This window comes from Passer montanus, unplaced genomic scaffold, assembly GCF_014805655.1.
Source record: "Passer montanus isolate IOZ18808 unplaced genomic scaffold, ASM1480565v1 scaffold10, whole genome shotgun sequence".
Taxonomy (NCBI): domain Eukaryota; kingdom Metazoa; phylum Chordata; class Aves; order Passeriformes; family Passeridae; genus Passer; species Passer montanus.
In genome coordinates this window covers 20,177,182-20,199,617 of record NW_024356505.1, presented here as the reverse complement: position 1 = coordinate 20,199,617, position 22,436 = coordinate 20,177,182, and the positions used below count along the sequence as shown (strand labels likewise).

Genomic DNA, 22,436 nt, shown 5'->3' with positions numbered 1-22,436 from the left:
TATTAAGAATTATTAATCAGATAAGTATTCATTAGTTGCAAAGAAGAATTTGAGAGAAACACAAAGGTTAAGGCATGTCTTTTTTTTCTGTTATGTCCTACCTCTTAGGGAACCAACTAATGCTAAAACAATTCAAAATATCATACTCTTGTTTAATTTTTAAATGTACATATAATTGCTACACAGACTATTTTTTAATACCTTTTAGACCTACTCTGTTTGGGCTAGTAGCTGTAAAAACAAGACAGAGTGCAATGAGCTACATCCTTCTGTTTCTGTGGTGCAGGTAATTACTAGTCCTTTTGAGTACTGTGGTGGAATATACTCTGTTCTTATTTGAGCTATTTTAAAAATGGTTTTAAAATATATTTGTGCTTTTTCATGGAATGTCAGATATTGAGCCTCATTCCCATGCCTGAAAGTGAAAAAGAGTTTAGCAACATTAGTCAGTTTTTCATTGCCTTTAAGCACTGAAATTGCACACTGTGGCTGTGGTTTTGATTTATCTGGATGTCCTTAGTGTAGGTTTCATATACATCATTTAAGTCCAAAGCCAAATTTTAACTAGTTGCATAGCAGTGGTAAAGAAGAAAGCTGTGGAAGAGAAGAAAGGTGTAGAAAAGCAGGAGTGTTTGGGAGGTATCAAAGTTGGGTGCAACCTATGGGCCCCTGTAGTCACTTCCAGGCAGAGAAGAGGTGGGCCACACAGCCATGCAGCTGGTTTTCTTAAATTTAGGTGTTCCTCTTGCTGTGTCCCCTGCCCCACTATACCCCAGCTGTCTCATTCTGTGCCCTGTTTCTTTTCTCATTATTTTGTCCTGCTCTCTTGAGGGACAGCAAGAGTAATTTAATTTTTTAATATTATTTTGTTCATCTTGATGCCTTCGCTTTAAAAATTGAGGTTTAACTCACATTTATGGCCACCTTTATTTTAGGCTGGCATGGTTTTGCATGTTTTGTGGCCGTGCCTAGGAGGCATGTAGTAACACCTGTCAGCATCAAGGCCATGATTCTACTGGAGATGTAAATGTGACCTGCTATGCTGTAGGCATTTGTGTACAATACTTTTAGTTTCACTACCTACTTTGTTAAGTATAAACTGCAAGGATTTTTTTAAATGATGGTTTGGTTTATATTTTTATTAGCTTTTAAAGAAATTTTAATGCATGATGCACTTAGTGCAGTGAAAATGGAGACACTTTTTATATGTTTGTTTGGCTTGTCATCCACAGTCACTTTCTTTATTTTACCTTTTTTTTTAAAAAAACAAAACAAAGATTTTAGCTTTCATCCTCATCAGGAACATTCCCGGATATGTCCGATCTGTGTATAGCTCATTCTTCGCCTGGTTCGGCAAAATTTCTTTAGAGGTAAGTGGAATGACCAGAAGTACAGTGAATTAAAACTTAGAAATGCAAGGTGGTGGTAGGTGGTTGTTGTCTAGATTGGACTATAACACAGAGAAAACATTTATTGGCCTACTAAATACCATGTTGTCATGTTTGACCTTTTTTAGCATTATAGCTTTTGTTGCACTTAAAATTCATGGCTGAAATAGCAGTGCTGTTTTAGGGAATGGGGTGATTTAAGGTGGTGGGAGTGAGGATTAAACGCTAGAGTATGCTGTGAGGTTTATGCAGTTGGAAGATAAAAATTTAGGCCAGTTGAAGAATTTGCATGAATTTTACTTACTAGTGTAAGAACAGTTATAAATGTGTTTGTCCTAGAAAGCTTTTTGTGACTAATAAAGAAATTTACCATTTCAAATAAACCTCTTTGTAATGCAAGTGTTACCTTGTTCCATTGAGTGTATATTTTGGAACAATGGAATTCTCTTGCTTCCCATTTTATTTGCTGTTTAGTAATATTAAATGAGACATTTTCTTGTTTTACTAAAATACAATTCTAGGAGAAACTCATTGCAATACAGTGTATATGGGGTACAGGATTTTGTGGGTTTTTAAAAGGATCACATTTCACTCTTCCAGTTCCTGGTGGGGTTTAGGTGCTGATCAGCTCCAGGGAGCTGTGCATTCATCAGCAGGTGAAGCATTCTCTCTTATTTGCAAGCATGTCAGTTCAGACCCTCACCAGAGAGACAGAGGGAGGCAGATTCTTCCCTGCTCTGATGGAATGGATCCAATGCTCCCCCTGAACTGTATTTGGTTAAGGGCCAAGCAAACACCCTGTGATTTAACAAGCTCATTTTTGTTCTGTAACAAAGACATGTGGAAAACAGCTTTCACCTTAAGCAGAAGTGTGTCAGTTGATGCAATAGTAATAATTCTATGGGTTTTAGTTAAGTAAAAATATTTACATATATAAGTAATGTTAAACACTTTTTTTTTTCTTTTAGCTCTTCATTTGCCAATACCATATTTGGCTGGCAGCAGACACGAAGGGGATCTTGGTGCTCATTCCTGGATATCCAATGTTTAATGTTCTTGTCAGCACTTTCATATTTGTGTGCGTGGCACATGAGATTTCTCAGATCACTAATGATCTAGCACAGATTGTGGTTCCTAAAGATAACTCCACTCTGCTGAAAAGGTTGCTATGCATAGCTGGATTTTTTTGCGGACTACACTTCTTCTCAGCAGTGCAAGATCAGTCAAGGCATTAACTTGGAAACTTTCTTCAGGTTTACTTTGTGTCTGCCTGAACAAAAATTCTCAACTGGAGGTACAAGAAGACATTTAAATTAAGCGTGTGGAAAATGTATATAGTGGAAATGTACATATTTTGCGTGGAAATAGCCTTCTCAAATAATCTGAGAAACAAGAGTGCACTGTACAGAATTGCATGTGAAAATGAGTCCTTTCTACTGGATGTTTGTTTCTGTTTACATATCTGTTGAAACGAGACACGAAGCAGTGCGGTGGTTGAGCAGTATCATGGGCACATCACGGGATTCAGCCGGCGCTGGGCGAGCCCAGGGCGAGGAGCTGCGCTGCTCCTGCTGTGGCAGCGCCCGCCGCACGGAGCACGCACTGCCCTGCCCTGCTCTGCTCTGCTCGGCGGGGAGCGCAGCCAGCGCAGCCGCCAGCCTCGGGAGCCGCCGCACCGGGCAGGGCTCGGAACAAAGCGGCAGCTTGCTGGTCAGGAGTTAGTGTTTGGGGTGGAATAGTAATACACGTTAGATGAAACCCTTGGTATGTGGAAACAGAAAGTAATCATCAATTCAGTGGTTGAAGATTATATACAAGTTTACATAATACTTTATGAGGGTTTTTTTAGAAATTTAAGATGTGTTCAACAAAAATGGTGAATTCAGAGTCGAAATTTTTTTATAAAGAGAATTTGGGTTTTCTTCCTAAAATTGTTTGTTTTTTCATAAATTTTTCACTAATTCATTTAACTGTGTGTAGTTCTGTGTACAATCCCAGCGAACAAACAAATGAAAATTCAGACTCAGTTCAAGATGGGAAATTTGTGGAAGACCCTCCAACCTTTTTCAGTCAGATGGAATTCCATTATATCCACTCCATCAGATCTTAGGGGAACAGTGATCTTTGACCTTCTCCCTGTGTTTGTAGGTGACCTTGAATTAGGTCTCACTAGGGAACTAGTGCCATATTCTGTGCTGTAATAACATTATAATTTAAGAGGATGCAAGTCAGTCTGATGGTATCAAGAGGAACAGGGATTGAGTGGTCAACTTTGCTGCATGCAGATGGTTGAGTCTCAGAAATACAAGTGAAATGAGATTGGAGCTGTTTGGAGAAAACTTTTTTCCCATCCTTTTCAGGAGTTCCCAGTCTTCCTTACTATTTTTTTTCCTTTAGCAAAAACCTTAAAATTGAAAGAAACAGTCCTTCAGTGTGGCAGTGGCAAGCTGTTGTTTACATTCTACTAATCAGTGAAGTTATGGACATTTCTTGGTTGGTTGTGGGTTTTGTTCAAGTAATAGTTTGACCTCTAATTGCCTTTTCATTTTATTATTTTTCTGATTATTTGTTAGCAGTCAAAAACATGACAGCAATATTATTTTCCAAGCATATGTGCAATTATGTATGATTATGAACAACATGAATCCTAATTTGTACCATGTATACTGTCACATGCATGTTTTTGTTCTTGTCCCAGGTAAAACAATGAATTCACTCTTGCAGCCATGAATGGATGCAAAAGAAATTGATGAAAATACTTACTTCAATTTTTTTTTTTTGTGTGTGTGGTGGAGAACAGGCTCTTTTAAAGAACGAGCAGTCATTCATCATAAAAAAAAAACAAAAAAGAAATCATTTACATCCCCCAAATTCAACAGATTTACTAAGCCTGCCAGCTGTTTTCAAGATACTGAAAAAATACTCAGCTGTTTGTTCTGTATGCATATTACTTCTAATGCTTGGGAATTTAACCTCATTGATCAATACATTTGAGTGAGTGACTGAAGGAGAGTGCAGGTGGACACCATAGTGGGGGATAGCAAGCATAACCTTCATCTATGCCAGTATTATGAGCAACAGGGAACTGTGAGCTTGAGGGATAATTCTTGTTTTGTTCTTCACAACATAACTATTGTAGATATAACTCTATTTATCTGTTGTACAGACTTGGTTAAAAGATTTATTTTTAATGTTTGAAATAATGCACTTGTTTACTATTACTGTATGTGGAATAAATATATTTTCTTTTCAGGTTATGTAAAAATATGAAGTAATTTAAACATTAAATAAAAGTGCTGTGGATGCTTATTTTTGTAATGCTAATTTGTACCATGTATACTGTCACATGCATGTTTTTGTTCTTGTCCCAGGTAAAACAATGAATTCACTCTTGCAGCCATGAATGGATGCAAAAGAAATTGATGAAAATACTTACTTCAATTTTTTTTTTTGGTGTGTGGTGGAGAACAGGTTCTTTTAAAGAATGAGCAGTCATTCATCATAAAAAAAAAACAAAAAAGAAATCATTTACATCCCCCAAATTCAACAGATTTACTAAGCCTGCCAGCTGTTTTCAAGATACTGAAAAAATACTCAGCTGTTTGTTCTGTATGCATATTACTTCTAATGCTTGGGAATTTAACCTCATTGATCAATACATTTGAGTGAGTGACTGAAGGAGAGTGCAGGTGGACACCATAGTGGGGGATAGCAAGCATAACCTTCATCTATGCCAGTATTATGAGCAACAGGGAACTGTGAGCTTGAGGGATAATTCTTGTTTTGTTCTTCACAACATAACTATTGTAGATATAACTCTATTTATCTGTTGTACAGACTTGGTTAAAAGATTTATTTTTAATGTTTGAAATAATGCACTTGTTTACTATTACTGTATGTGGAATAAATATATTTTCTTTTCAGGTTATGTAAAAATATGAAGTAATTTAAACATTAAATAAAAGTGCTGTGGATGCTTATTTTTGTAATAGGACCAGCATCATTTAAGTAAAAACTCTCTATTGCTTTTCTCCAGCTGTGCTGCAATTCACTGTATCACAAACTAAGGCACGTGCAGTGCAGGAATTGCTCTGCACTAAATGGCACTGTCCCTGCTCTGATGAAATGACAGCTCCAGCAGCCAAAGCCAGCCCGGAGCTCAGGGGCCCTCGGCAGGACTCTGCAGCAGAGGCGTTGGATGCTTTTCCCTGCCAGGAGCTCTGCAGCAGAGCTCTGCAGGAAAGCAGAGGAACTGACTCGGCTTTCCTTTGGTCTGGCAGCATCGAGAAACCAAGCCCATCCTGAAGACTTGCTTGAGTGACAGAATTTAGATTCTACTTGAGCTACTTCAATCCCACTCTCAGTAGAAGGGGCTCCTTCAAAGGAAAGGAATACTAATCTCTTTAATCTTGTGACCAATGACAAAACACAAGGAAATGGCCTAAAGTTGTGGCAGGAGGTTCAGGCTGGATATTGGAAAAGGTTCTTCACCCAGAGGTTGAACAGGCTCCCCAGGGAAGTAGTCACAGCACCAAAGCTGCCAGAGTCCAAGAAGTGTTTGGACCATGCTCTCAGGCACACGGTGTGACCCTTGGGGATGGTCCTGTGCAGGGCTGGGAGTTGGACTCAATGATCTTGATGAGTCCCTTTCCCAACTCAGCATATTCTGTGATTCTGTGATCCTGAAAGCTCCTGATTTTATAATCAGGGAGGTATATAGTTCAGGTGCAGCAAATCCTCTCCCTCCTCTCACGTTAGGACATCTGTTTAGGCATTGTCCCCATTTAAACAAACCCTGCACCATTAGCTCCACCCCAGGTCTCAGACCTGACCATACAGTATTGTAGCTGGAACATTAAAAGCTGCAACAGTTAACGTTGTTCAGGCACCCTTTTGTAAAATAATCAGGCAACAACTTCACTACTTTGTGTTTTCTGTTTTATTAGGTTATACATTTTGTTTATGTACAAAGGGATGTGTAGGGCTTTCTGTTTAATTTGGTTGCAACTTAGTACAATATCCATTCATATTGCCATCATATAATTAAAAGAGGCTGTGAATTTACTGTCTTATTACTAATTCTTTAGCCATTAAGTTTCTTTAACCAGCTTTATAAATCTGTGCTTTCAGAGCAATTGTTTTAATAAGTAAAAATAAATAATTTGTTATTAAACTTACCTCAGATAAATGAAGATTTCGATCATAAAATAGTTCAGGTATTCTCAATACCTGAGTGACCTACATGATTAGATTCTTCCCAAAATAGGTGGAGCCTGCACTGCTACAAATTAATTCTTTATGCATGTATGTAACAGTTTATTTCCTTAAATATATTGACACTGTTACTTTAATACAAATGAGGTGGGAGCAGCTCAACTGGTAGATCCACTGATTGTCATGTCATCCTGTAGTTATCAGAAATTACTATAATCCACACCCAGAACTATTTACAAAGTTTAATCTTACATTGCATTAAAAATCATTATTTAAAATCCATTCCATTCATTTTGGTTTCAAAACACTGACAGCTGATACATCTGAAAATAGTAGCATAAACTAATAGAAGCCAAATGCTGATTGTACTTGAAATTTTTTTACGGCTTGGGTAAGAGATGAAAAGGTTTAATTTCCTATAAACCTCAGTGTGCAGTTTAGTGATTTGCTTTTCACTGATAACCATCCAAGCTGCTGGAAAGAAGGGGGGTGTCTCTGAGGAGGCTGATTGACTGGTGAAGTCTCTTTCCTGGTACCTTTTGGATGAGGTAGGAAGGCATGATGGATGCCACTCAAAAAGTGAGTATGAATGGCTCTTTATTCCACCTGTTTCAGGAACTGCCTTTAATGTCTCAGCTTGGGCTACCTCTCCTGGACTGACAGCTACCAGCAGGATTTGCTGCCACATCCTGTGGGCTGTGCTGAGCATGCAGAGCAGCTTTGTAAACTGATACTGGAGGTTTGACAATATACAAGTAGGTACCATGTACTGAGCACTGCTTATCTACTTTGCTGCCACAGTTATCATAGTTGGTGCTCAAAATTAGTCTAAAAAGCAGCTCAGAATTTGTTCTATCTGCTGAAAAAATGCATTCAGGTCCAAGCCTACAAACACATCATTGATGCTTAAAAATTCATGTAAATTAAGGTTCTGTGTCTTGACAGAACTGGGTCATAACTGTAAAAAGAGAAAAACAAAGACAAACAAACCAGAAACCACAAAACCAAGAGCAACTACTTTGGTCTTTTTACAAAATGACCTCATTTAACGTATTCCTTTTATTTTCAGTCTTAAATTCCAAAATTATTCAAATTTCTCTTAGCAGAGACTTCAGGAACCTCAGCTAAGGAAATGTAGCCAGCATTTAGCAATTTTAAAGCAGACGCAGTTTTCTGCTTACAATGCAATGTCCTGATGAACATACAGCTTCTGAAAGAGAAAATATTACAGAAAAAAGACAAAGTGTAAGTGTCAGCTTAAAACAATGCCATGCTTTGAGGTAAAACCCCAAGAACTCTTGGTGTCAGCTGTTACAGCTGCAGACCCTGAAGTCCTGTGTGATGTCCTTAGATTGAAGATTTAAAGAAGCATCAGAAATTCATTTAAAAGCTGGTGAAAAGTGTCAGTAGATGAATTATAGTTATCTATTGAAAAACATGGCAACCCCAAATCAAATCCTTTTAGCAAAGTCCATATATTATTAAGCTTTCAGCTGCATGGACAAATGCCTCTCAAAGAAACCACTTCCCAGCAAAGTATGCCTTTAATTAAGTCCTTTTTAAGATGTGAAAATATAATCTCTGGTTTACTGGATACATAATTCTCCCACAACAGTTTGCACTCCAAAAAGAAAAAAATATGTGGAGGATATAAAAAATAAACAGCATTGGGGCTCTTTATTGTGAATACCACAAAAAATTTAGAGTGTTTTTAAAGAGTTAGTCCAGGTATACTGTACCAAATTAAACCCTTCCTCATTTGCAGACATTAATTTTTGCCTACAATAGTTTGTAGCACTTTCTTCTAACATAACCAGGTGAATGAATGGAGAGATTTTAAATGCTTTATTGCTTACAAGTTTTGAAATAGTGTAAATATCTGTTAAAAGAACAAAACCCCAATTTTTATCATGAGAAGTTTTAGTTACTTTCTCTAGGGCATTATTTCTTTATTTCTTTTCCAAAAATAACTTTGCTCATTATATTTGGTAATCTCTAAAAAGATAATACCTAATATATATGCAATACTATTTCTGAGCCTCATCATGTTGCACAAGTTTTCATGCTTGCACACTACTTCTTTCCCTGTGCAAATGTTAGGCAATTATATCATCCCATTAATAGTCTGAAATCCCTTGAATCTCTGAAGTTTTGACTTTCCTGTTAAAACTTTCAGGAGAGATCACAAGACAGAATAAAGCTTGATATTTATTAATACATATATATACATACATATATACATGTATGTATGTATGTATATATATACATTAAAGATTACTTCCTGAATGTAACAAATATAAAAAGTTATCAGTGTTTACAAATTGTCAAAAATGTCCAAAGTACAAAAGGATACAGTACATCAGTTATATGGAAGTGATTGTACTCCTGGCACTGAAACCATCATAATACTGTGGGCATGCACAATATACACCAGAAAAACTCATGCAATAACCAGAACAAATAAGGAAGTGAGACAATTTGCTGCCTTCTTTGATTACAAATTCATTGCTTCTGTTAGTTTTCTTTCCTCAGGAATACCATTTACCTGCAAAGAGATGAGAATTTGTATAATCCATCAGTGGCACGTGATGCTTCAACAGTACTGAACTGTGAACTATGAGCACTGCACATAAATAGCATTTATTATTCCTTTATCAACAACCACATTGCAGAAACACTACAAGTACAACCTGAATTGAAAGATGACATATACACAACAAAGCATTCTTCTGGGAAGGGAGAGGGCTGGGAAAAGATTGTTCAACTGGGAATTTATCTTTCCTATTTGGGATCTAACAGACTTCATAGGAGGCTGTGGCACAAAACAAAAGGTGGTGGTACACGGTGCACATGCAATATTTAGTCTTTTATATTACAGGAATACCCTATAAGCTTTTTCATCCAAGCACGTTAAACAGTCCTTGTGAATTCTGCCTACTGACAGAGAGACAATTTTAAAACCTAACCTATCTGTTCATATTGGATACCAGTAGCAATTTTCATCACTGTAACAAACTTTAGATCTGAGTGGTCACCTCTCAAACAATTCTTTCCCAATTACATTTTAACTTTCTGAAATAGTCAAGGATTATGTCAGCTATTAAGTCTGCCTTTTTATATAAGGTTAAAATAAAACTATTCCTTACTGGGGATTCAGATAGTTCCTGAAGTAGAAAACAGTTATTATCCATGGTGTGCTCTTCAAATTACTAAATATGGTCTACTGAATATTTAAAATAGAAATTTCTTTTTCACAGCTGTGACTGATAGGATGTTAAATTCCCTGAGTATATTACTGTTAGTTTTCTGTAGAAAATGAAGAAAATTTAACAATTAATGTCTCAATCTATAGGTTTTCTGGCCTTAGGTGTTCTAGTTCTCTGAATTTCTTACTTGAACAGATCAATAAAATAAATTGCTAAGTTTGTAGTCATGCTACTAAAAAACTCTTAGTTGAGCCTGAATTTTAAATCACAACTTTCTAAAATTCCAACATTCTGGCAACAGGAGTTATGGATATCCTTTCAGAAAAGCTGCAAAAGGCACATGCCATCATGTCAGGGAAGTGCTTGCAGGGTCACTTGCACATCTGAGCTACAAAGCAAGGTGTCATTATAAAGCAAGGGAAGAGGAGGAAACATCCTCTGTCCCAAATTCATTCCACCCCCCACCCCTCTGGATTTCTGAGAGCTTGTCACAGGCAGCATCTGTGATGAATATGAAAGAACAGTTGTATTCTGCAGAAATAATGTACTGCAGAACATACAGACATGGGAATTTTTAAGATCTAATTTTAGGGCAGTTTTTCAGTGCTACTCAAAAGTGACAGACCTGTGCTAGCTTGTGTTTCATACCTTTGCAAAAATGCCTCACTGCTGTCACTGTACAGTATTACCAGGTGATTTTGCATCTTATTTGCTGCAAGACAGACTGGAATTCTTGAAACAGTCATAGCAGAAGAGCAGCACTGTGTGACACTTTTATTCTGCCTTCTAAACTGTGTGAGTGAGAAGAGCTGTAACAAATGCCAACCCAAATGAGTGCTGGAGGCTCTGGGTCAAGGCTTTGACTGCCAGGGTCATCAACCATTTCCAGCATACATGCAATGAAGAACACAAACAGAAAAGCTACCAGAACTGCTATCAGACATTTTATACCTCTGTTTTTAATTTCCACATAGCAAAACCCACATGGAGAGAAACATCTATTATATACTTGCCTCAAATCTTTGAAATGTTGTCATACGAAATTCTCCTTTAATCCCCGAAAGCAGTAATGAAGAAGAAGGATTTTCAATGAAAAGAAAGACTTGCTTATGTAACTCCTAAGTTAAAACAAATCTTCTGCTTGGAGCTGTAGTTCCCATATTATGTTCAAAACATATGTATCTCTCTAGAGTTTTGATTTTGATACCTCTTTGAATACTTAAAAATTACACTTGGCCTCTTCCTTTTCCCTGTGTGGTCCTTACCCCCTCTTACATGGCTATGGCTGTAGGTTTTTTTCAACCCTGAGATGCTAAGAAGAGAGGACAGTCAGCCTTAGTCTGATGGGCCATGCCTGACCTCAGTCAGTACATGAGCATTTCTGAGAATGACACAAAAGTGATGACTACAACACAGGAAACCGGAAGCATGGCTGTGCCTCACCACAGATTCCCCAGTATCAACACTTTGTCTAGTGACTGCAATAAAGAGCTCCTTCTTCAAAGCTTAACTAATATTGGTGGGAATTAGAAATTTACATTTATCAAGTGTCCAAACCATGGACAAATCCAAACCATGCAACTGCATTTGGGAATCTGGCTGTAGCTTCACGTAACAAAAAAAAATTTATATGAGGTTTCTACGTTAGCTGAACCAAATTCCAGCCTCTCATGCAGAACCCTAACATAGCATTTCTTCCTTGTTTAATCAATCCCATGCCAAAATTTTCACTGATGTATCAAAAAAAGTTCTAGAATAACAATTCTGTAATATTTTACTCCATTTGAAAATTATTTCCACTGTCCACAGACTGTATACATTTTGACTAGTGTTTTCTCCACACTGGTCACTTAATAATTACAGTATTTTCTGAGTACTGACCTGCACTCTGCTGCTGTGGAATCTGAGTCTGATGTGGCAGGTTCCTATAAAAATAAGATCTAATTTTAGGGCAGTTTTTCAGTGCTACTCAAAAGTGACAGACCTGTGCTAGCTTGTGTTTCAAACCTTTGCAAAAATGCCTCACTGCTGTCATTGTACAGTATTACCAGGTGATTTTGCATCTTATTTGCTGCAAGACAGACTGGAATTCTTGAAACAGTCATAGCAGAAGAGCAGCACTGTGTGACACTTTTATTCTGCCTTCTAAACAGTGTGAGTGAGAAGAGCTGTAATAAATGTCAACCCAGTGCTGGAGGCTCTGGGTCAAGGCTTTGACTGCCAGGGTCATCAACCATTTCCAGCATACATGCAATGAAGAACACAAACAGAAAAGCTACCAGAACTGCTATCAGACATTTTATACCTCTGTTTTTAATTTCCACATAGCAAAACCCACATGGAGAGAAACATCTATTATATACTTGCCTCAAATCTTTGAAATGTTGTCATACGAAATTCTCCTTTAATCCCCGAAAGCAGTAATGAAGAAGAAGGATTTTCAATGAAAAGAAAGACTTGCTTATGTAACTCCTAAGTTAAAACAAATCTTCTGCTTGGAGCTGTAGTTCCCATATTATGTTCAAAACATATGTATCTCTCTAGAGTTTTGGTTTTGATACCTCTTTGAATATTTAAAAATTACACTTGGCCTCTTCCTTTTCCCTGTGTGGTCCTTACCCCCTCTTACATGGCTATGGCTGTAGGTTTTTCTCAACCCTGAGATGCTAAGAAGAGAGGACAGTCAGCCTTAGTCTGATGGGCCATGCCTGACCTCAGTCAGTACATGAGCATTTCTGAGAATGACACAAAAGTGATGACTACAACACAGGAAACCGGAAGCATGGCTGTGCCTCACCACAGATTCCCCAGTATCAACACTTTGTCTAGTGACTGCAATAAAGAGCTCCTTCTTCAAAGCTTAACTAATATTGGTGGGAATTAGAAATTTACATTTATCAAGTGTCCAAACCATGGACAAATCCAAACCATGCAACTGCATTTGGGAATCTGGCTGTAGCTTCACGTAACAAAAAAAAATTTATATGAGGTTTCTACGTTAGCTGAACCAAATTCCAGCCTCTCATGCAGAACCCTAACATAGCATTTCTTCCTTGTTTAATCAATCCCATGCCAAAATTTCCACTGATGTATCAAAAAAAGTTCTAGAATAACAATTCTGTAATATTTTACTCCATTTGAAAATTATTTCCACTGTCCACAGACTGTATACATTTTGACTAGTGTTTTCTCCACACTGGTCACTTAATAATTACAGTATTTTCTGAGTACTGACCTGCACTCTGCTGCTGTGGAATCTGAGTCTGATGTGGCAGGTTCCTATAAAAAACCATTTAATATCTTTAATGCTTCCATACAAAGTCTGAAGTGTATTATGATGAACGCTCAGTATTTACACTTCATATTATTGCTTATGAAGCAATAATCTATTTTCACTATGTCCAAAGGTTAGCCACGACCATGAAATAAAAACAATTAGTGCTAAAGTAGTTCTTATTATCCCACTTGTCAGCTACGTTCAAAGGCTCAGACTTGGTGAAATGCCAGAAGCAACAAGAGTCACCATGGGTTTCTGAAGTTCAGCAAAGTTTGGTTTCTGTAAGTGAATATTCCATATTCCATGAATACAGCAAAGGTGACAGCATTTGCAATGTAGTTATTGGCTGTGGAATTAATAGTCAGCCACTTCTGTATGTCAGACCAGTTCATTTATCGAGGCAAAGTTGCATTTCTGTGCCCTGCTTAAGTGTCTATCTTAACAGCTACCAGATAGAGGTGTTTTTACAGAAAGGAATTAAGGGTTACAATGTAGGTGAAGCAGATAAATACCCTATGTACAACTCAAGACAGCTTTTGGTACAGGATCTGGCATCACAGTCATAAAAACTGCTATTCTGAATAGAGAAGCAGCTGTTAAAGATGGAGCAGAGCACTTTGCAGCACTTGTACAAGGAATAATTTATACAACTCTCCTTTCTGGAGAATTTAGCTTCTGGGACAGGGAGAAGAAAACACTCCTGCAGCATGGATCTACATTGTGAAGGGAATTTAGGGCAAGCATGTGTAAATTAGAGCTGACTTAGAGCTGGCACAGGACCAGTACCACTGGGGCCATGCAGGCCTGCAGAGGAGGCACCAAGTAGAGCTGGTGTTACAGCACTGGAAAACGCCAGCCACTTGTGAGACCACTGCCTCAGACCTGCTCAGCCCCAGGCGCCTCAACCAAACCTTTCCAGAAATGCCTCTTTGCTACAGCTCTGTGGAGTTATCTGAATTAGAACACGTGCAAGCATTGGTCTACCTCACTAATTTTACTAAGTTACTGATAAATGAACTCTAAGGAACAGGAATTAATTATTTTTCTGGTTTCTGTTTTGGAACGAGAGTGGCAACAATGGAAACTGGAGAGAGCTATGAGCATTTTTCTTGGCAAGCCTGAATTTATTATCTGTGTAATGGAGTACGTTCTTCTGTTCAATGTCAATGTTTCAAACACAAACCATGTGTGACAGGTACATGACTAACCACTTACAAAGTCTGAATTTTCTGGTATAAAACCAACACAAATTTGGTGGTTAGTTTTACACCAGAACCCTGAAGATATGGTTCAAGAGACAGGGTGTCTAAAATAGAACAGTTTTAATTGAATCCTCTGTCAAAAGTAGTTTTTCTCCAAAACATGCAGAAATCTAACTGTTCCATGCCAAGCCTCTTGCAAGCCTGCAGACTGAAAGCCAGCCATTTAATCTTACAACAGAAGGCCTTTCTTCCTGCTGGAAATGCAAACACCAGAGCAATCTTGAACTGGAGAGTCATTACTGAATCCTGCCACAATGAACACATTTCGGAGGACAAGCACTGGAACCTACAGGGAGCATGAAGAGCCAGAAGTGAGTGTGGCACTTACTGCTGTGTCTGCATCAGAGGCATGCTGGTGTTGTCGTAGCTGTCCGTGTGCAGGGGCGGGACGATCTCGCCCGTCACGGGGTGGAACACAGGCAGCGTGGAGAGCGGCCACGCGATCTCTCTGTTCTTGGACATGTCACGGAGCTCTTTGGTTGATTTCTGTATAGCACTGTGGTGCACCAACTGGATGCTGTGTCACAAGGAAATAAAATAGTGAATGCATACTTTAGGTGCTTTATCAAAACAGAGAGAAGTTTGCAATTATTATTAACGTACAAGGACTTTGATGCATGCTGCAGACTACAGTGCAACAATTACAACCTTCAAATAGTTAAATTAATAAATATTTATTTAATTTTTTAGGCAGCAATTATTCCATTAGATTTTTCTGTCTGAATAGATATTTTTCATAGGATTCAAGACTGGGCAGTTTGTGGCTGATGTTCCATTTATTTGCTGTAGTTAAAGTTTTAGTTAACTCCTGATTCTTGTGGTAGATTCACAAAAGCTTGTAAATTAATTTTAAAACACTCCATACTATATGCACTGGATACCTTCCAGGATATTTCTTTTCCTGTTCACTGCCTTTAAGAGACAGGTTGGAAAGTCCAATAACCAGGAGTTTTAATTGCATATTAACATATTTATTCTAACAGCACTATTTTATTTTGAATTACAGTCTTTATTTTCAAACCCTTTTTATTCTGGTCTTCTATCCTTGCCAAGACTCTGATTTAAAAGCAGCTTTCACATTTATGAATTAAACCATGAATCAGAGAATGAAAGAAGATTATGACACATATGTATGAAGCATGACGAGCTACTGAGAATGAGAATTAAATGGTAAAAGAAAAATAACAGGAAAGAAGACACTTACTCTGGTGTTTGCATGTTTCTCTTTTCCCTAAAAACAAAACAAAATTTATGAATTAAATAATAGCATTGATAGTTGGAACATTAATCTATCTGATGATGAAAACAGTAAGTGATGTAGAAATGCTGACAAGGTTATTGCTAAACGCAACTTGGCAGCATTTGCAACGGGGTTTATGATGAGGCCTTGATGAACGCACGTAGAGAGATGTGATAGTGGTGACAGACACACACAGACACACACCAGGGAAATGAAAAATGCAGGTTAAAGAACAAGCTTCTGGCTAAAAGAAATTCTGTGACAAAATGAAATTGTAGTTTGTGTAAGAAATGGCAGAAACCACGTTACTTGCTGCTTTCCATTTATGTGTTTTTCTTTGATAATATGTCTAAATTCAGTTAATCTCCTCAACCAGGTTTATGTTTCGAAAGTTAGCATTTTAGAAATTACTTAAGATTCCCCTGAACCAATGATGCTTTATTAGTATTTTATTTGCTGGAGGCATTTTGGAGAGCTGTGCATATGTGGAGATTTTGGGGAGTTTTGTGCATATGTTGAGTATTTTAACCCTTTCTAGAACAACTAGAGGCCCTACATCCACTTGCTTGGAAATCAGTGCATGTGCTTAGGTGTAAAATAGTTCAGTATTACAAGCAGATACCTTTTGGCCTGTTTTAAATGTTTATAATGAACTGAATGGAGATATTCTAACAAATAACCTTCTATGCATTATAATCTTAAAAAATCAAGAGTTACTTATTAGCATGTTCAAGTACTCACACTCCTTCCCGTCGGCAGCACATGATATAGGCAAGAATTAGAAAAAGCACCAGTGCTATTGCCGAGGGCACTGCCAGCGTAATTAGGAAATCCGAGTAATAGTCTCTGCTTTTCAGTGTATCAGAAGGTGGCTTGTATTCTCCACCATCAGGTAATATTCCCTCTCCACGAATCACTTCCTGAAAGGTGGAAACTTGTTTTGTATTGTCAACCTATTACCCAGGAAAAAAAAAGAAGAAAAAAAAGACTATTAAATAACAAAGTAACATAATGTAAAAACAGGCAGGTTTTCAACTAATCATAACCTATAAAAAGATCCATATTACACATTTTACAAATTCTGTATCATTTAATCCAACCTTTTTTTTTTTCAGTAATAGAAGCTTACATATAAGTAACAATTTCTGATTTGTGATAAGTAATGTCATAATATTACTACTCTCTTTTGTGCCTAGCAGAGATACCATGTCTTTTACAGATTAATTTTAGACATATCTCACACAAACAGTATTTGAATATAGATTTGGTAAAGATCTTTAGTGAAAACTATTTAACTGATTCTAATTTCTTTTTGATTAATTAATCCATTTCTTACTAGTCTTCCTAAATGACAATACAGTCCTCTCTTGCATAAAGGCGGCAAAAATGAAGAATCACATTTTCTTCCTCCTCCTTCTCCTTCATATCACACTTGACATCCAGTGCTCAAAAAATCAAGAGCCATCAACTGAACTGCCAAGGACAGCTCATTGTCTCCCTCACACAAATTCAATTAGCCTCCACAATTTCTGTGTTTGTCTGTACCCAATGATCCTAGAAATACAAACCTGTTTTGCTGCTAAATTTCCTATTGCTTTTGATTGCCATTCCCAGATGACTGAATTTTCTGCATCCATTTTTTTGTTATCTTCAGTTACATGTTACTGTCAAATTTTATCAGTGCTAGCTTTAAGATCATTAATCTCCAAATCATTAATACAAATAAAATATATTTGCTTACATGCTTGACCTTTTGTCTGACTTTTCACTGAGAAATCTTGCAAATGATGGTCACTTCTTTATCACTTACACTTCAAGTAATAAAATTATGTATTACAGCTTAGGCAATGGGCAAAAGGAATTTTATAAAATTCCGAAATCCTGCTGAGCCTCAAATGTGCACACACACACACATATATGTATTTGTTTAACAGAAACTGATGCATTCTCTGTTCATTAATTCTAGAGTATCCTCTATGTTAGGTACACTGGTTTCTACCTGGCTGCTTAGCTGAATCTCAGACCCTAACAATGCACAAAAAATATGTACTTATTGGTGTGACTGACAGAGGTCCATACACAGTGTGAGAACAAGCTGTCAGAGAGCAGCCTCAAGTGGAGCATTGCCCATCCTTGCAGAATGTGGGACCCCCAAGCCTACATCCACTCTTTATTTGGGTGCTAACTGCCTACACTACCTCATAAACAGTGTGAGGATGAGGATATGATGGTTCTATTTTCTGTCACTTGTTTAAATTGTGGATATAGGAAACAGAGCTTAACTCCCTCCCAGCCCATAGATCTGGGGAGAATTCCTGTCTCTCAGCTTGCCTTGTGAAAAGCAGACTATGATTAGATAGAGAGAAGCTTGGCTCCCTTTTCCCTTTGATGCAGCAGGTTACAGCAGAAATTCTGCTGGCAACAGCAAACACCCCTAAGACAGTTTAAGTTCAGTTACTGTGGCACACAGCCAAAACAAGTGCTGAATTCCAGAAGGCTGTGTTATAGCTGCTGCAGAAAATAACACTTCTCTGAAAGCCTGTTCCTGCTACACATCCCAGGGTGATCTCTGCTTTTCTCAAACCAGCATGACAATGCTGCTTCATGACTAGTTTATGAGCCACTGCCACTGTCAGGCATTTTTATTCTGAAGTACTCCTAACCAGCTTCTTTTTCTTCTGCATGGGCACAGCTGACTGTTCTTGCATTAGTGCACTATCCCTCTGCTTCTTCTTTTAAAATTCATCCTGTTTTCCAAGACTGTTTCTGCAATTTCTCAAGACCTTTTTGTCCCTCAATGCACCTGCAGATCATTTCACTTTCATGGAGAACTATAAATTTAATTTAATAAGCACATTCCATAATCCAGCTATTAATGACAAATAGCCAGGAATTATTATTAATTCTGCTATGATTATGGCTACCAACCAGCTCTCCACTATTTCCTGCTTCATCTAGGCCATGTTCCTGAGCTTGCTTGTGTGACAGTATCAAAAAACCTTACCAAGAAGGAATGACATTTGCTGCTCCACCTTTCTTCCTTGTAGAAGGAAATGGAAGACTTGACACAATTTGTACTTGCCAAAGACCAGCTGCCTTCTGCTATTTTTCAGGTCCTGGTAAGTATTACTGTATACATTTGGGTCTTTTAAAATTTCTCAACAGAAAGCCAATAAAAAGGAAATAATCTGGGTGTTCTTTTGAAATAAGTATTTTCCAACCTTCTAGAAGCTTTCCTAATTTATAGTGTATAGGTAGAAAACACTGGAAGTTATCCAATCAACTTTGTGTATGAATACCTTTCCTTATACTCAACAAGTTTTTAAGTTTTTTCCATACAGTGTTTGGGATCTCCGTTTCAGCTTCCTCCTGGGTCGTGTCTGAAGCAGCTCAACAATCATCTAAGTTTATTTTATATACCTTCACCATCATTGTTCAGATTTATCTGCAACATTCTCTTCCAATACTGTATTATTTCTTGATTTTCCTTACAGGAACTAAAAAAAAAAACAACCTTAAAAAGCCTCTCGAGAAATTATTCTGCTTTCATGACAAATAGTCTAGTGTTTGGTTACCTTTTTCTTGCATTTGACTGAGAAGAATGTTCCTATTTATTATCTAAGCAGTCAACACTACTTTCATTCCTTTTTCTATTTAATTTTTAACATAAAATATGTTTTAGACAATTTTCAGGAACAGTTTTTTAACAGCATAGTATTATTTGGTCAGTGTAGACTCGGAGAAAACATGTATGTATGCACACACTTTTCAAAGAAGTGTAACCAGCAGCATCAGCATTCTGAATTAATGAACTACACCTCTCATTACTTTTACTTTTTTAAGTCCTGGAGTTCTCTGGCCATTTATAGAATTCACTGCTAGTGAAAAAAATACAGTGGTTTCACTGGGGCTGAACTCTAACAGAATTTAGCCTAGATATCAAAATCCTTTCACAATCTTAAGAGTGTCTGCTAGGTGGAAAAAAAATATCAGTCACAATAAAGTGGAATTGGCAATGTTGTCTGACCAGACTGCAAAACTCTTACCTGTACTTCTACAAACATCACTTTTATACAATTATAAAATAACTCACCAGAGAGATTTTACACCAGTCAATATGGAATTGAGTCCGAAATTTTTTATCACAGGTTATTACAGGCTCCATTTCTTGACTGCACCTCAGCTGATTTTGTGGGTTTTCCACTTCTCGTAAACATGAAGAGAAAGGAACATCTGCCCCAACCATCACATACACACTGCAGGAAGAGAGGAGTGACAGACCAGCAGGATGTCTCACAAATCCCCAAAGAACAATGGTGTACTCTTGCAAATATTATTGTTGTACACAGTAACATTCAGCTGTTATTTAAAGATCAAAATTACTTTTTAAAGTAATTTTTCTTCACAGTGTACTTTTATCTCTTTAAGCATACCAGTAACAGACTGAAATCAAAACAACTTTCCTAGCTGCTTATTGCAACACATTCTGGTTTGCTTGTTAATGTAAATGCTTCAATACCATCACTTGTGCCAATTTCTATGAAGTCAAAGAGCTCCAAGCGTGGCTTTCTCATGTAAGTAAATCAGTACTATTTTTGAAAATTGTATTAAAATAGCATAATTTTGTTTTAAGAAAATATTTAATCTTACTCATCATAGATTTTTTTAGAGTTTCTTCCCATACTTTCAAAATAAAATCACAATGACTAGTTATTGTTAAACCTAATACAGATATGAACATGCTAACCTCAAGCTGCTTCTGAAAGATTCCATACTGCAGCTATGCATGGCCAACAAAATTTGCTTCAGAATACTGAAAGCTGAAGGTAAACCTCATACTTGATTTGGCATTACCATACATAAAATGAGAGCTACTGCACTGATTGTATTATTCATTGTCATATTTAGGTACATGGAATGCTGCTGTAAAATACAGGCTGCTGCACCAGGTTATAATGTACCAATGGATTCTGAAACAGAAATTAGGCCCCAGTTGCCACTTGTTTAGTAGGCATAATCTAACTAAACATTTGAAGTGTAGACATTTGTATCAGTGACTCTGCTATTACTCTGGCTAGTACAGAAGTCACTTTATTCCTTTAAATATGCTCAAAAACTTCAGAGACACAAAAGGGTTCTGAAAAAGCCAGTATTTTCTGAACATATATCATATTTTGAACCTTCATCCCTTTATTAGATTTGATTCCAAAATATCTAAAATTATCTAAAAATAACTAGGCATCTTCACTTTCACCAGGGAAAAGCACTGTCAGAACCATGTTTGAAAAAACTGAATCCTCACTAGTTTCCCATTAAATACTGTTCAGAACAGTATTTATGGTTACACATCACAACTGGAACCAGTCCATTCCAGCAGTTTGCACTCAATAACCTGAGCTCCCCAGACACCTTACAACTTTCAGAAGGAAGTCAACAGTGCTCTTGAATCACATACCTAATTCACTTAGTCAGAACAGCTAAAAAATACACTGTTACATGCAAACTGCTGTCAGAAATTGAAGTGTCTCTGCTCTATCATAACTTGCTTCAAAATTTTGAGTTTAATTAATTGGGAACGGTTAAAAACATGAAAAAGCATGCTGCCAAGTGACTGCTCAGAAGTGAAACTGAGATTACAAAAAACCCATATTTACTACCAACTCATTTATAATTAATTGAATTTGTTAGTGTTCCTTAGAGTATTACCTCCATATATAGGAACTGTGCCCTGTTGTTGTGCTATCTAACACATAGTTCTGGGGCTCAGAACATGAGTAAACTTTTCACATCTAATTCCAAAACACAAAATAGTAATTGCAAAGTATCTAGAAAACTTGAAAAATATTAGGTTTCTTAGTAACAAAACAAAAAAAAATGAAACAAAAACATCATACTGACACATGCTTACCCCTCTTTCATGTCATTAATGGGAAGTGGAACTCTCCCTCCCCTGTCAAGGGCTGAAGTAATGTTTATAGCATTCAAGCGTTCTGGCTGCCATACATTTTTCACTGCTCCAAGGAAGTCACCCAGAACTTCACTTGCCAACATTTCTTCTACATTCATATTCCTTATGAAGAATTCTGCTTGATACGGTAAAGGAAAATCTGCTTGTGATGAAAAAGAGTGTTGCATTAAACAAAGGCTTCATAAATCTAAAAATAATCTTTAAAATATCTGGAGTAATGATTAATATAATACTACTTAAGATTAATACACCTTTCCAAAAATCCTGTATTTGAATTAGCTAATTTTGAACCTACTGTGATTATGTTAAATTCAATAGAGAGTACCATTAGCTGCTACTTGAGCTAATACCTTCAGTTATTTATAAAACAACAGGGAAGAAGCAGACTAGAGAAAAAGAGTCTCAGTTGCTAAAACTTCATTAAGCAGATATAATTACATTCATGCTAATTTGTGGGTCAAAACCAATCTGCAGCAACAATGGATTCTAACTTGTGACACTCCAGAATATAAATGTGATAAAGGGAACTAATTTTAAGGACCAAATGTCCATATATGCCATAACCTGTTATCTTCTGACTCTGCCTACACAATTGTTCATTGCATAAGGTACACAGAGAACTAAGGAAATTAAACACCATGCAGAAAGAGAGGGAAATCCTTCATGTAAGGTCCCTTTGAAAAGACAAGGGAAATTTCGAATTAGAAGCAGTTTAATGAAAAACAAAGATGCAGACATTTTACAGTGAGTGAAAAAAACCGTCCTGAATGACAGAAATCATCTGGATTAAAAAATCAAAACTAATTAAAGCAAGAAAAATTATCTTACTTCTCCCCTGTGCCTCTGTGTTTAGTTTGAACACCAGACAATTATTTTACAGT

At 37.1% G+C, this 22,436-nt stretch overlaps 2 protein-coding genes across 23 annotated transcripts in view; one reads left to right on the top strand and one right to left on the bottom strand.

Annotated features, from left to right (window-relative positions):
* CASD1 (CAS1 domain containing 1) overlaps positions 1 to 4,697 on the top strand; it is a 29,545-nt gene extending 24,848 nt beyond the window's left edge. For all 3 annotated transcript variants that reach the window (XM_039709563.1, XM_039709560.1, XM_039709573.1), the window contains 3 exons: positions 209 to 286; positions 1,278 to 1,370; positions 2,357 to 4,697. In XM_039709563.1, coding sequence (XP_039565497.1) covers positions 209 to 286; positions 1,278 to 1,370; positions 2,357 to 2,623 — 438 coding nt within the window. In that variant the 3' untranslated portion in view covers positions 2,624 to 4,697. The remainder of the gene's footprint in view (positions 1 to 208; positions 287 to 1,277; positions 1,371 to 2,356) is intronic.
* A 2,920-nt stretch (positions 4,698 to 7,617) lies between these two features.
* Positions 7,618 to 22,436, bottom strand: part of SGCE (sarcoglycan epsilon) — a 32,694-nt gene continuing 17,875 nt past the window's right edge. For 3 of the 20 annotated variants that reach the window (XM_039709318.1, XM_039709471.1, XM_039709452.1), the window contains 8 exons: positions 21,496 to 21,697; positions 19,681 to 19,843; positions 16,329 to 16,540; positions 15,552 to 15,578; positions 14,676 to 14,864; positions 11,690 to 11,733; positions 10,822 to 10,856; positions 7,618 to 9,147 (listed from right to left, as the gene is read on the bottom strand). In XM_039709318.1, coding sequence (XP_039565252.1) covers positions 9,097 to 9,147; positions 10,822 to 10,856; positions 11,690 to 11,733; positions 14,676 to 14,864; positions 15,552 to 15,578; positions 16,329 to 16,540; positions 19,681 to 19,843; positions 21,496 to 21,697 — 923 coding nt within the window. In that variant the 3' untranslated portion in view covers positions 7,618 to 9,096. Of the gene's footprint in view, positions 9,148 to 10,821; positions 10,857 to 11,689; positions 11,734 to 12,043; positions 12,211 to 13,043; positions 13,088 to 14,675; positions 14,865 to 15,551; positions 15,579 to 16,328; positions 16,541 to 19,680; positions 19,844 to 21,495; positions 21,698 to 22,436 lie in introns of those variants that run through there. The other 17 variants (XM_039709338.1, XM_039709462.1, XM_039709328.1 and 14 more) reach the window with 16 other exon arrangements.